The sequence below is a fragment of the Leucoraja erinacea genome, unplaced genomic scaffold, assembly GCF_028641065.1.
Source record: "Leucoraja erinacea ecotype New England unplaced genomic scaffold, Leri_hhj_1 Leri_189S, whole genome shotgun sequence".
Taxonomy (NCBI): domain Eukaryota; kingdom Metazoa; phylum Chordata; class Chondrichthyes; order Rajiformes; family Rajidae; genus Leucoraja; species Leucoraja erinaceus.
This window is the reverse complement of record NW_026576090.1, coordinates 142506-156624: the sequence shown is the minus strand read 5'-3', so window position 1 is coordinate 156624 and position 14119 is coordinate 142506. Positions and strand designations below refer to the sequence as shown.

General features: G+C 51.7%; 1 protein-coding gene across 1 annotated transcript in view; it reads right to left on the bottom strand.

The window, feature by feature from the left end:
* The window catches only part of ipo4 (importin 4), a 52457-nt gene that overhangs the window by 35162 nt on the left and 3176 nt on the right, over window positions 1–14119 (bottom strand). Inside the window, 8 exon segments of the mRNA XM_055666093.1 lie at window positions 210–295; window positions 1247–1358; window positions 2901–2966; window positions 3707–3886; window positions 7559–7688; window positions 11222–11263; window positions 12094–12173; window positions 12915–13001. Coding sequence (XP_055522068.1) covers window positions 210–295; window positions 1247–1358; window positions 2901–2966; window positions 3707–3886; window positions 7559–7688; window positions 11222–11263; window positions 12094–12173; window positions 12915–13001 — 783 coding nt within the window.

The window sequence follows — 14119 nt, the reverse complement described above, 5'->3', positions numbered from 1 at the left end:
GCAGAGGGGGAAAGGTCAGATGGTCAGGGAACGGTCTCCTCCGCCCCCTGTGACTGGGGTAAGGCCGACCCCAGAGGGTGAAAGGTCAGAGTGTCAGGGAGCGGTGACCTCTGCCCCCTGTGACTGGGGCGGGGCCGGGGCTGACCCCAGACTGTGACGATGAATGTGAGCTGCTGCTCTGGGTCACCTGTATCCACAGCGCGCCTCACCTTTCCTTTCAGCTTGATCAGGAAGCTGACGCAGGACAGGGCCTTTACCCGCAGGTTGTCCCCCAGAACGGGGGGTTGGCTGCAATCTGCAGGAGCAGGAAAGAATGGTGGTGTGAGAAATGGCCAGCAGCTCCAAGCATAATCCCCCCAGAGTCACGGTGCTGGTCTCGGGTGCTTGCATCTCCAAACACATTCCAGTAAATATACAATAGACAATAGGTGCAGGAGCAGAGGCCATTCAGCCCTTCGAGCCAGCACCGCCATTCAATGTGATCATGGCTGATCGTCCCCAATCAGTACCCCGTACCTGCCTTCTCCCCATATCCCCTGACTCCGCTATCTTTAAGAGCCCTATCTAGCTCTCTCTTTAAAGTATCCAGAGAACTGGCCTCCACCGCCCTCTGAGGCAGAGAATTCCACAGACTCACAACTCACTGGATGAAAAAGGGTTTCCTCGTCTCCGTTCTAAATGGCTGACCCCTTATTCTTAAACTGTGGCCCCTGGTTCTGGACTCCCCCAACATCGGGAACATGTTTCCTGCCTCTAGCGTGTCCAATCCCGTTTGACGGCACTGGGCCTGTACTTGCTTGGAGGTTACATGGATGGGGGGGGGGGGGGGGGACCTCATTGAACCTGACCAAATAGTGAATGGCCTGGGTAGCGTGGTTGTGGAGAATATGTTTCCACTAGTGGGAGAGTCTAGGACCAGAGGGCACAGTCTCAGAATAAAAGCACGTACCTTTGCCAAGGAGATGAGGAGGAATTTCTTTAGCCAGAGGGTCGTGAATCTGGAATTCACTGCTACAGACGGCTGTGGAGGCCACAAGTCAATGGATGTTTTTGAAGCCGGAGATTGACAGATTGTTGATTAGTACGGGGTTATGGAGAGAAGGCAGGAGAATGGGGTAGAGGGGGAGGGGGGGAGATAGATCAGCCGTGATTGATTGGCGGAGTAGACTGGATGGGCCGAATGGCCTAATATCTGCTCATGATCATGAACTGGGATAGGAAGGATTGGGAAGGGGCGCAGAGTCGCCTGCACTGACCTCCAGGCAGAAGTGGACTATCTGTGACAGGTACGGCACGATGATAGAAACTTCGCTCTCCATCAGCTCGTCGAAAACCTCCATGGCCTCACTGGCCTGGTCCTGTAGGGAGAGAGAGGGCGAGGGAGAGAGAGAGAGAGAGAGGGAGGAAGGTGTTGGTGAATGGAGAACGTAGCCCAGAGTTACCTGGCTCCTGGTGGCTCACCTCTGCCACCTACAGGGGGCAGCAATGACTGGCAGGCTCACCAGTGGCCACGGCTAAAGGTACACAAAATTGCTGGAGAAACTCAGCGGGTGCAGCAGCATCTATGGAGCGAAGGAAATAGGCGACGTTTCGGGCCGAAACCCTTCGTCTAGCCATGGCTAGATTAGTTTAGATACAGCGCGGAAACAGCGAGTCCACGCCGACCAGCGACCCCCACACACCTACACACGCTAGGGACAATTTACATTTTGTTTTTACCAAAGCCAATTAACCTACAAACGATACGATGCAACTCTATTGATCCCAGGAGGAAAATTGATCATTTTATTATTTGTGTTAGAAAGAACTGCAGATGCTGGAAGCATCGAAGATAAGACAAAAATGCTGGAGAAACTCAGCGGGTGAGGCAGCATCTATGGAGCGAAGGAATAGGTGACGATTCGGGTCGAGACACTTCTTCAGATTACTTGACAGAAATCCATTTCGACTTTCTTTAGCCAGAGGGTCGTGAATCTGGAATTCACTGCTACAGACGGTTATGGAGGCCACAAGTCAATGGATATTTTTGAAGGCGGAGATTGACAGATTGTTGATTAGTACGGGGTTGTGGAGAGAAGGCAGGAGAATGGGGGTTGGGGGGGGGGGGGGGAGATAGATCAGCCGTGATTGAATGGCGGAGTAGACTGGATGGGCCGAATGGCCTAATATCTGCTCATGAACAGCACGGACATAGGCCCCTCCACCCACCGTGTCTGTGCCGACCAGCGATCACCCCCATACACTAACACACCTCTACACACTAGGAACAAAGTTCTTTTTACAATTTAACCGAAGCCAATTAACCTACAAACCTACATCTATGGAGCGAAGGAATAGGTGACGTTTCGGGTCGAGACCCTTCCTGGTGAGGCAGCATCTAAGGAGCGAAGGAATAGGTGACGTTTCGGGTCGAGACCCTTCCTGGTGAGGCAGCATCTATGGAGCGAAGGAATAGGTGACGTTTCGGGTCGAGACCCTTCCTGGTGAGGCAGCATCTAAGGAGCGAAGGAATAGGTGACGTTCCGGGTCTCGACCCGAAACGTCACCTATTCCTTCGCTCCATAGATGCTGCCTCACCCCGCTGAGTTTCTCCAGCATTTTTGTCTACCTTCGATTTTATTATTTGTTTTTACTTTCGTATGTTTTTTTACACCTGGAGTGTGGGAGGAAACCAGAGCACCCCAGAGAAAACCCACGCAGGTCACAGGGAGAACGTGCAAACTCTGTATAGGCAGCATCCGTAGTCAGGATCTCTTTTGCAGTCAGGCAGCAACACTACAGCGGCTCCACCGTGTCTGTTACCTTTAACTCCAGTAAGTTTACTAAATGTGGATGATACTGGGAGGGGAAAAAAAGAAGGAGCAACTTGCAGCCACCCACTGTGGCGTGGTTCAGCTCACCTGATTGTGCTGTATCAGAGCCTGGATCGCGATCAGCAGCTTGGGGATCATGGGTCGCATCATGTTCTGCAGAAGGAAGAAGACAAGCAGCCCTGTCAAATCGCCCGAGGTCTAGCGCGGGCGGCCCACAGCAGGGCTGGGCAGTGACGGGCTGGCGAGGCACGTCCACTGGCACCTTCTGACGACGCTCATAAAACACAGGGGGGCACGGGAGAGAGGGTTAGCAGCCAAGGTCAAGGGCAATAGGATTATGGCCAGAGGGGGAGAGGGTTATGGGCAGAGGGAGTGGGTTATGGGCAGAGGGAGGGGGAGGGTTATGGGCAGAGGGGGAGGGTTATGGGCAGAGGGAGGGTTACGGGGGGAGGGTTATGGGCAGAGGGAGGGGGTTATGGGCAGGGGAGGGAGATGGGCAGAGGGGTTATGGGCAGAGGGGGAGGGGTTATGGGCATGGGGAGGGAGAGGGTTATGGGCAGAGGGGAGAAGGTTATGGGCAGAGGGAGGGGGTTATGGGCAGAGGGAGGGGGTTATGGGCAGAGGGAGGGGGGTTAGAGGGCAGAGGGAGGGGGGGTTATGGGTATGGGCAGAGGGAGGGGGGGGGGGGGGGTTATGGGCCGGGGGAGAAGATTATCTGCTGATAATTGTGAGTGGAATTATGGAGCGGGTATAGGAGGACATATTGACTGACGGGGTGGATGACTATCTGTGAATGACAGAGGGGGCGGTCACACTGAATACTGGGCAGAGGGTCACGGCAGTGGGGGTGAGACCCCGGGCCACGGGTTCCCAGGTGCTTCACCCGTACTCACCATCTCGTCAGTGCCCATGTAGGACACCACGGCAGTCAGCGTCTGGATGGTGTAGAAGACCACCAGAGGGTTGTCGTGATCCTCCAGGGTCTGGTGGAAGAGCCGCATCAGCTCGCGGAAGTGGCGCTTGAAGGACTCGGTGCTGATGTCCACCACGGTGCTGAGTAGCAGCATCCCCACCTGGAGAGAGGGCAGACGGTGCAGCCGTTACTGCCCACTCACCGCAGCGCCCGGCAATCACTGGCACCAACGCCCACTGCCCACTCACCACAGTTCCCGGCAATCACTGGCACCAACGCCCACTGCCCGCTCACCGCAGTACCCGGCAATCACTGGCACCAACGCCCACTGCCCGCTCACCACAGTGCCCAGCAATCGCTGGCACCAACGCCCACTGCCCACTCACCGCAGCGCCCGGCAATCGCTGGCACCAACGCCCACTGCCCGCTCACCACAGTACCCGGCAATCACTGGCACCAACGCCCACTGCCCGCTCACCACAGTACCCGGCAATCGCTGGCACCAACGCCCACTGCCCGCTCACCACAGTACCCGGCAATCACTGGCACCAACGCCCACTGCCCGCTCACCACAGTGCCCGGCAATCGCTGGCACCAACGCCCATTGCTCGGCAATCGCTGGCAACAACACCCACCGCCCACGACCACCCTCAGCTCCGACCTCAGGGCTACTACCCCTGCTCCCCCCCACCTTGCTGAACACATCGCCATGTTCATAAATTATACTAGCAGAATTAGGCCATTCGGCCCATCAAGTCCACCCCACTGTCCAATCTCTCCCCCCCTAACCCCATTCTCTTGCCTTCTCCCCATAACCCCTGACACCCGCACTAATCAAGAGTCTATCTCTACCTTAAAAATATCCATTGACTTGGCCTCCACAGCCGTCTGCAGCAAAGAATTTCACAGATTCTCCACCCTCTGACTAATGACATTGCTCCTCATCTCCTTTCGAAAGGTTTTGTGTCTATCTTCGGTTTAAACCAGCATCTGCAGTTCCTTCCTAGTCGTGACAGGTGGACACAGGTGAGGAAGAGGGGGAGGATTGGCAGATGGGTGGAGTAGGTGACTGGAGGTGAAAAGGAGAGCCAGGGTTGGTGCTGGAGGCAGATACGATAGTGGTGTTCATGAGTGAATCTGTGGCTGTGACCTCTGGTCTTAGAATCTCCCACCAGTGGAAACATCCTCTCCACATCTACTCTATCCAGGCCTTTCACTAATTAGTACATTTCAATGAGGTCCCTCCTTCTAATCTCCAGCGAGTGCAGGCCCAGTGCCGTCAAACGCTCATCATATGTTAACTCAGTCATCCCCTGAGATCATTCTGGTAAACCTCCTCTGGACTGTATCCAACGGCAGCACATCCTTCCTCAAAACTGCCACAAGAAGACCAACTCTCATCTGCCTGCACGTGATGCATATCCCTCCATTCCCTGCATATCCACATGCCTGTCCTCTTGAACACCACTATCATATCACCTCCGGTCACGTATTCCACCCATCTGCCAATCATCCCCCCTCTCCTTCCCCTCCTTCCTCACCTGCCACGTCAAGGAAGGAGCTGGAGACGCTGGTTTAAACCGAAGATAGACACAAAATGCTGGAGTAACTCAGCGGGACGGGCAGTGTCTCTGGAGGGGAGGAGTGGGTGACAGTTTTGGGTCAGCACTCAGCTGTTTGTCCCGCTGTTACTCCAGTATTTTGCATCGATCTACCTGTCATGTGCCAGGCTTTGCCCCAGCCCCACCTCTCTTTTCCAGCTTGCTCCCCCCCCCCCCCCCCCTCCCCACTGCAATCAGTTTGAAGATGGCTCGTGACCCAAAATGTCGCCTCGGTCTGAACCCTCCATTGATCCTGCTTGATCCGCTGAGCCAGTCTACAGAATGTACCTGAAACATTATCGATCCGTGCTCTCCATAAATGCTGCCTGGCCCACTGAGTTCCTCCAGCACTTTTTGAGTTTTGTTTCCAACATGTAAAGGTGGGATAAGATACCAACCAGCGTGAACGGGTCATCAATGGTCAGTAGACAATAGGTGCAGGAGTAGAGGCCATTCGGCCCTTCAAGCCAGCACCGCCATTCAACGTGATCATGGCTGATCATCCCCAATCAGTAACCCGTTCCTGCCTTCTCCCCATATCCCCTGACTCCGCTATCTTTAAGAGCCCCATCTAGCTCTCTCTTGAAAGTATCCAGTGAACCGGCCTCCACCGCCCTCTGAGGTAGAGAATTCCACAGACTCACAACTCTCTGTGAGAAAAAGTGTTTCCTCGTCTCTGTTCTAAATGTACTCGGTGGGCCCAAGGGCCTTGCTTCTATGTTGTATCTTTAGTTTAGTTTGGAGATACAGCATGGAAACAGGCCCATCGGCCCACCATGGTGACCATCAGTCACCCGCTGACCTTAGTTCTATGTTCTCTCAATTTCTCATCCACCCTACACACTAGGGGGCAACTTACAGAGGGCCAATCAACCAACAAACCTGCACGTCTTTGGAATGTGGGACAAAACCGATGTAACCGGAGGTAATCCATGCGGTCACAGGGAGAACGTGAGAACGTGCAAACTCCACACTGCCAGCACCTGAGGCAGCAGCTCTACAAGCTGCACCACTGTGCCACTTTAGTTACACAATGTTTGGGACAAAGACCCATCATTGATTTATTTTGCCTCGGTACTCCACAATTTGAGATTTGTAATAGAAAAAAAAATCACATGTGGTTAAAGTGCACGTTGTCAGATTTTAATCAAAAATGTATAAAAATAGCGTTTAATAAAATCTGACAATGTGCACTTTAACCACATGTGATTTGTTTAAATTACAAATCTCAAATTGTGGAGTACAGAGGCAAATAAATCAATGATGGGTCTTTGTCCCAAACATTATGGAGGGCACTGTAATTACTTGAATTATGTTCCCCAGTTAAACAATGAACATAGAACAGTACAGCACAGGACCAGGCCCTTCGGCCCACAATTTTTGTGTTGAACATGATGCCCAGCTGAACTAATCTCATCCGCCTGTCTAAAAGCTTCTTAAACGGCACTATTACATCCGCCTCCACCGCCACTCCTGGCAATGTGTTCCAAGCCCCCACCACCCTCTGTCTGCATGTGATCCAAACCAATGTACATCTTTAAGAAAGAACTGCAGATGCTGGAAAAATCAAAGGTAGACAAAAATGCTGGAGAAACTCAGAGGGTGGGGCAGCATCTATGGAGCAAAGGAATAGGTAACGTTTCGGGTCGAGACCCTTCTTCAGATTGATTTGGGGGTGGGGGGTAGAAGAAAGGAAGAGGCGGAGACAGTAGGCTGTGGGAGAGCTGGGAAGGGGAGGGGAAGGAGGGAGAAAGCAAGGACTACCTGAAATTGGAGAAGTCAATGTTCATACCGCTGGGGTGTAAACTGCCCAAGCAATATATGAGGTGCTGCTCCTCCAATTTGCTGTGGGACTCACTCTGGCCATGGAAGAAGCCCTGGACAGAAAGGTCGGATTGGGAATGGGAGGGGGATTTGAAGTGTTGGGCCACTGGGAGATCAGGTTTGTTATTGCGAACCGAGCGGAGGTTGGTTAGTGTGACACCCCCACATCAGTCTGAAGAAGGGTCTCGACCCGAAACGTCACCTGTTCCTTCGCTCCATAGATGCTGCCTCACCCGCTGAGTTTCTCCAGCATTTTTGTCTACCAATGTATATCTTTGGAGTGTTTCACGCCTAGCTTTGCCTGGAGTTCATCATTTAACCGGCCGCACCCACGTCAGCACGCTTGTTATCTTACATCGCCACCACTCGCCCGCCCAGCCCGCCCTGCCCGCGCCCACCACACCCACCTGTCTCTCCCCCGGAACGCTGCTCTTCGTCCACTGGGTTATAAACTGAAGTAGCTGGGGCCATTTCTCTGGCGTTTCGTGTTTGACGATGATGGCAGCCAGCTGGGCTACAGAATGCCGCACCTTGTGCCTGTGAACGGGGAGGGAAAGAAGATGAGTACGGCCTGCCAGGATCTGGCGTGGACACTGCCGCTCGCCAACCATCCATATAACCATATAACAATTACAGCACGGAAACAGGCCATCTCGGCCCTACAAGTCCGTGCCGAACAGTTTCCCATATTCACAGACCCAGACCCAGATCAAGTCCCAGAGCAGTTTCCCACTGTCACGCCTGGATCAGACACTCGCACAGCGCAAAGGTACAGAGGGAGCAAACTAAGCCCCAGACATGCTGAGCACAGGAACAGGCCCTTCGGCCCACAATGTCCCTGCTGAACATCTCCTCTGCCTGCACATGATCCATATCCCTCCGTATCCATGTGCCTGTCTAAAAAAGCACTTTAAACACCACGTTTAAGAAGGAACTGCAGACGTTGGAAAACCGATGGTAGACAAAATGCTGGAGAAACTCAGCGGGTGAGGCAGCGTTTATGGAGCGAAGGACATAGGCGACGTTTCGGGTCAAGACCCGAAACGTCACCTATTTCCTTCGCTCCATGGATGCTGCCTCATCCGCTGAGTTTCTCCAGCATTTTTGTCTACCTTTAAACACCACTATTGTTTCTGCCACCACCACCCCCCCCTGCAGCATGTTCCACTCTCTATGTAACAAAAACCTTCACCCTCAGGTTGAAGTTAAACCTGTGCCCTTTGTTGTCTTTGACATTTCCATCCTGGGGACAAAGATTCTGACTGTCTACCCTATCTATGCCGCACATTATTTTGTACCGTTCTTTCAGGTCTCCCCTCAACCTCTGACGCTCCGGAGAAAACAATCCGAATTTGTCGAACCTCTCCTTGTAGCTATGGCATCATTCTTCTGCACCCTCTCCAAAGCCTCCACATCCTCCCCTGTAATGGGGCAGCCAGAACTGCACGCAATACTCCAAATGCCGCCCGACCAAAATTCTAGTAAGCTGCAATATGAGTTGCTGACTCTTATATTCAGGATAAGAGTTCCCGACTCGTATATTCAATGCCCCGACCTATTGCGTCAGGAAGGCTGGAAGTAACTTCACCCTGGTCATTCCCTTTTCTCTTTTCCAGAGTCGGGAGGCCCAGACTTAAGACCAGCTTCTTCCCCACTGCTATCCCACTCCTGAACAAATCACCTCCTTCAACACCAACTTCCTGGAGAAGCTGCCAGCCGGTCTGGTGACTCTTGCTCCTCACTGTTTAAGAAGGAACTGCAGATGCTGGAAAAATCAGAGGCAGACAAAAATGCTGGAGAAACTCAGCGGGTGAGGCAGCATCTATGGAGCGAAGGAATAGGTGACGATTCGGATCGAGACACTTTCTTCAGACTACTTGGTTCAGCTTCTTGACAGAAATCCATTTCGACTTTAGAGATCCAGCACGGACATAGGCCTTACCATTCCGACAATCGAGCACCCCATACACTAACACACTGGGTACAATGTTCTTTTACAATTTTACCAAAGCCAATTAACTTACAAACCTACATCTATGGGGCGACGGAATAGGTGACGTTTCGGGTCTCGACCCGAAACGTCACCTATTCCTTCGCCCCATAGATGCTGCCTCACCCGCTGAGTTTCTCCAGCATTTCTGTCCACCTTGCTCTTCACTGCACCTCACAACTTCAGATTGCAACACAATCTTTGCATCATGTTGCACCTACCATTACACCTATACCGCTCAATCTAATAAACCAACCTGAAACTAGACTTCCTGATCAGAACTGGTCTGGGTCCATTAAAACGGCACTTACCCTGCTACACTAAAGCCACATTGGCAACTTCAACATCCCTGTCCATGTTAATTCAAAACCCTGACATCGCTGTTCTGTAGATGGTAGATTTCTGTAGATTTTACAGAACAGTAAGGCTCTGGGTTTTCTCCGGAGACGCTGCCTGTCCCGCTGAGTTACTCCAGCATTTTGTGTCTATCTTTGGCACAAAGCAGCACCTGCAGTTCCTTCCTGCACTAGACTGTTCTATGTTCTATGAACGCGTTGAAGCAACAACCACTTTATGGTGCACACAAATCTATTACTGGCACCGTGGGTGGTGGCAGGGGTGGGAAATGCCTTTCTGCCAGTTGCCAACCTTGTCACCCAGAGCTGCCAGCTCCCATTCTCACTGCTCCCTCGCCACCACTATCCACACTTCCCAATGGGCAGCAGTCTCCAGCCTCAAGTCCCTGAATGTACCACTAGGGCACACCGCACGATGCAACCTCGCCAACAGTCAGTCTGTCTGTCTTTTTGTATTTTATTTGTTATTTTTAGTGTGTTTTAAAAGTTTGTGTTGATGTTGATGTCTAATGCAGTATAATGTGGATAAATGTGAGGTTATCCATTTTGGTGGCAAAAACAGGAAAGCAGACTATTATGTAAATGGTGGCCGATAGGAGGGAAGGTTGGGGGAATGTCTTTCCGGATGCACGAGACCGTATTCTCCGGTGCAGCAGGCAGTGCGAAAGCGAATGGTATGTTAGATTTGAGTATAGGAGCATGGAGCTACTGCAGTTGAGGCCTCGGAGTATTGCGTACAGTTTTGGTCTCCAAATCTGAGGAAGGACTTTGAGGAGTGCCCCACCTGGCGGGGACTTATGAAGAAAGACTGGATAGACTTACTCATCGGAGAGGGGCTTAAGGGGTTCCCTTGCCTGCGATCTTAAGGATAAGGGGGAAATCCAACCACATGTCTCACACAGAGAGTGGGATTTCACCATCGAGGGTAGAGGCCGGTTCATTGGCTATAGTTAAGAGGGAGTTAGATGTGGCCCTTGTGGCTAAAGGGATCAGGGGGTATGGAGAGAAGGCAGGTACAGGATACCGAGTTGGATGATCAGCCATGATCATAGTGAATGGCGAATGGTGCAGGCTCGAAGGGCCGAATGGCCTACTCCTGCACCTAATTTCCGTTTCTATGTTTCTCTGTTTGCGAGGTGGGTGGGGGAGGGAGTCGGGGGGAAACTTTTTTTTTCCAGTCCGGATCCCCGCTCTGATGCAGGAGCTTGGAGCTTGCGGCCTCGCTCCTTTGAGCCCCATGCATCGGAGCCTGCGATCACTTGCCTGGGATCGACGCTCAAACCACAGTCTACGGATTTCACCATCGAGGAGCTGGCAGTCTCGGGTAGAGACCGATGTCGGGAAGCTCCAACGGCGCAGAAGGTTCGACTAGCCCCGACCCGGGGTCCGACCGCCTGGCGCAGGGATTCCCCCCCCCCCCCCGATGCAGGAGCTTGATTGCCCTGATGCAGAGGGCCAGACCATTGGGCTACAGGAGCCAAGATCGTCCCGCCAACGGAAGGCTCGAGGCCCCCGACCGCGGGAGAACAAAGAAGGGAAGAGATTGAAGTTTTTTTTCCCCGCCTTCTATCGTGAGGAATATTTGGTGGATGTTTATGTTAAGATGTATTTTGTGTGTCTTGTTGCTGTTTATTGGTATGACAGTACGGCAAATCAAATTCCTCGTATGTTGCAAAACATACTTGGCTAATAAAGTATGATTATGATGCAGGTCTGACACTTACTCATGTTCCTGCTGGAGAGACTGCAAAACCACTGGCTTTAAACTGGAGGGAAAGCAAAAACACAGAGATGTTAGAACCTACATTGAGGATTCAATAACAGAGTAAATGTACCCTATTGAATATACCCGGGGCGGGGACCGTGCGCATATAATACAGCTAAGCTCCCTCCACCCTGTCACACACAGAGTGAAACCCCCCCCACGCCCCCAGGGACAGGGTCAGGGTCAGGCACACACACTCCTGGGGTCAGACACACCCAGAGTGAAGCTCCCTACGCATCTTCCCATCACACACACACACACATACATACTCCTGGGGTCAAAAGTCAATTTTATTCGTTACATACACCCAAAGGTGCAGTGAAATGAATTTGCCAGCAGCGATACACTTAAAAAAGAACACACAATACACAATAAGATTTAACACAAACATCCACCACTGCATTCTTCACTGTGGTGGAAGGCACAAAGTTCAGTCAGTCCTCCTCCTTGTTCACCTGTGGTCAGGGCCATAAACACACACTCCGGGGATCAGACACACACAGGGTGAAGCTCCCTCCGCATCGTCCCATCACACACACACACTACTGGGGTCAGACACACACTGAGTGAAACCCCCCTATGCACCATCCCATCACACACACACACACTCCTGAGGTCAGACAGAAAATATAGCTCCCTCCATACCGTTAACAAACAAGGCGGAGGCCTTTGCCGGCTCGACTTTGGGCTGGGTGTGACTTTCGGTGTGAGAGGGTGCAAGAAGCAGACCCGTCCCTTCCTCTAGAACCCACAGAGGGAAGAGGCCGTGATGCCCTCCGTGAGAAACCATCCCTTCTTACTCGGAGGAAATTGAAAAGATCAATCACATACTTCTCTTTCAGTTCAACGGAGAGTTTCTTCCAGTGTTTGGCCACTCTTCTCCTCACGAGCACTGCTGCAAACTGACGGATCTAAAGCAGGTGGGGGGGGGGGGAAGAAAAGGGTGAGCTGCTGATAGCTGGAGCAGGAAGTGAAGCGAGAGGCACCCGGAGACAAAGCAGTGTAGGGGTGAAACAGCTTCCACCAGTGGAGGGCAGCCGGGTGCCTGCCACCGAGCCTGGAAACGCCTCGACATTCCCACAGCACCACCACTACCCACTCAAAAACACCGTCCTTAAACTCACCGGGAAAGGAAAGGGTGGTGGGGGAAGGTGGAGAAAACTGTGGGGGTGAAAGAGACAGAGAGAGAGAGAGAGAAAGAGTGAGAGAGAGAGGAGAGAGAGAGAGGAGAGAGAGAGAGGGGGAGAGAGGGAGAGAGAAAGGGAGAGAGAGAGAGAGAGAGAAAGAGAGAGAGAGAGAGAGAAGAGAGAGAGAGAAAGAGAGAGAGAGAGAGAGATGAGAGAGAGAGAGAAGGAGAGAGAAAGCGAGAGAGAGAGAGAGAGAGAGAGAGAGAGAAAAAGAAAGAGGGGAAAGAGAGAGAGATCTAATTAATCCCAGCACTCTTTATTTCTCTTTCCTGCATGAATTTGCTTCTGCAACTCTTCCACACGGCTTTTTCAAATGAATAGTTTTACTGAAAATGTATCAGGTTGCCCCTTGTTTTATTTCTCAACCTCTGCCCCCCCCCCCCCCCGCACCTCCCACCCTCCTGCCGCTGGAAGCAGCAGCTTGTACAAACTCTCTCTGATGGAAGTGTGAAGCCCATTCCTTACCTGAGGGTTTGGTGCACTTGCGAGGATTGTGCAGAGAGCAGGGACCACTGACGGGTCCTTAAACGCCTCCTTCAACTGAGCTGTGGCCTGTGGGCAGGAAGAGCAGTAAGTCACACACTCCACAGCGCACTGAGCCCTGCCACCATTCCCTCTCCACACCCTCCCCAAAGCACAGTACAGCACAGGAGCAGGCCCTTCAGCCCACAATGTCCATGCCGAACATAATGTTAGGTTAATAGAATCTCTTCTGCCTAAACTTGATTCACCACCCTCTGGCTGAAGAAACTCCCTCTCATCTCCTTTCTAAAGCCACAGTGCCCTCCATAATGTTTGGGACACACGGCTTTGCAGGTGTCTGTAATTGCTCAGGTGTGTTTAATTGCCTCCTTCATGCAGGTATAAGAGAGCTCTCAGCACCTCGTCTTTCCTCCAGTCTTTCCATCACCTTTGGAAAACGTTATAGCTGTTTATCAACACGAGGAACAAAGTTGTGCCAATGAAAGTCAATTGTGAGAAACCAGAATAAAATTGTTAGATACATCAGCCAAACCTTAGGCATACCAAAATCAACTGTTTGGAACATCATTAAGAAGAAAGAGAGCATTGGTGAGCTTACTAATCGCAAAAGGACTGGCAGGCCAAGGGAGACCCCCACAGCTGATGACAGAAGAATTCTCTCTATAATAAAGAAAAATCCCCAAACACCTGTTCGACAGATCAGAAACAATAGACAATAGGTGCAGGAGTAGGCCATTCGGCCCTTCAAGCCAGCACCGCCATTCAATGTGATCATGGCTGATCATCCCCAATCAGTACCCCGTTCCTGCCTTCTCCCCATATCTCCTAACTCTGCTATCTTCAATAGCCCAATCTAGCTCTCTCTTGAAAGTTTCCAGAAAACCGCCCTCTGAGGTAGAGAATTCCACAGACTCACAACTCTCTGGGTGAAAATCCTGTTACTGCAATCCAAATGTGTTGCTATTTCATCTTTTATAATTGATTCCAGCATCTTCCCCACCACCGATGTCAGGCTAACTAGTCTCTAATTTTCTCTCTCCTGCCTTTCTCAAAAAGTAGGATAAATACTCTTCAGGTGTGGATTTGTCAATGACCACTGCCTGCAGAAGACTTCATGAACAGAAATAGAGGCTACACTGCAGGATGCAAACCACTGGTTAGCTGCAAAAATAGGATGGTCGGGCTAC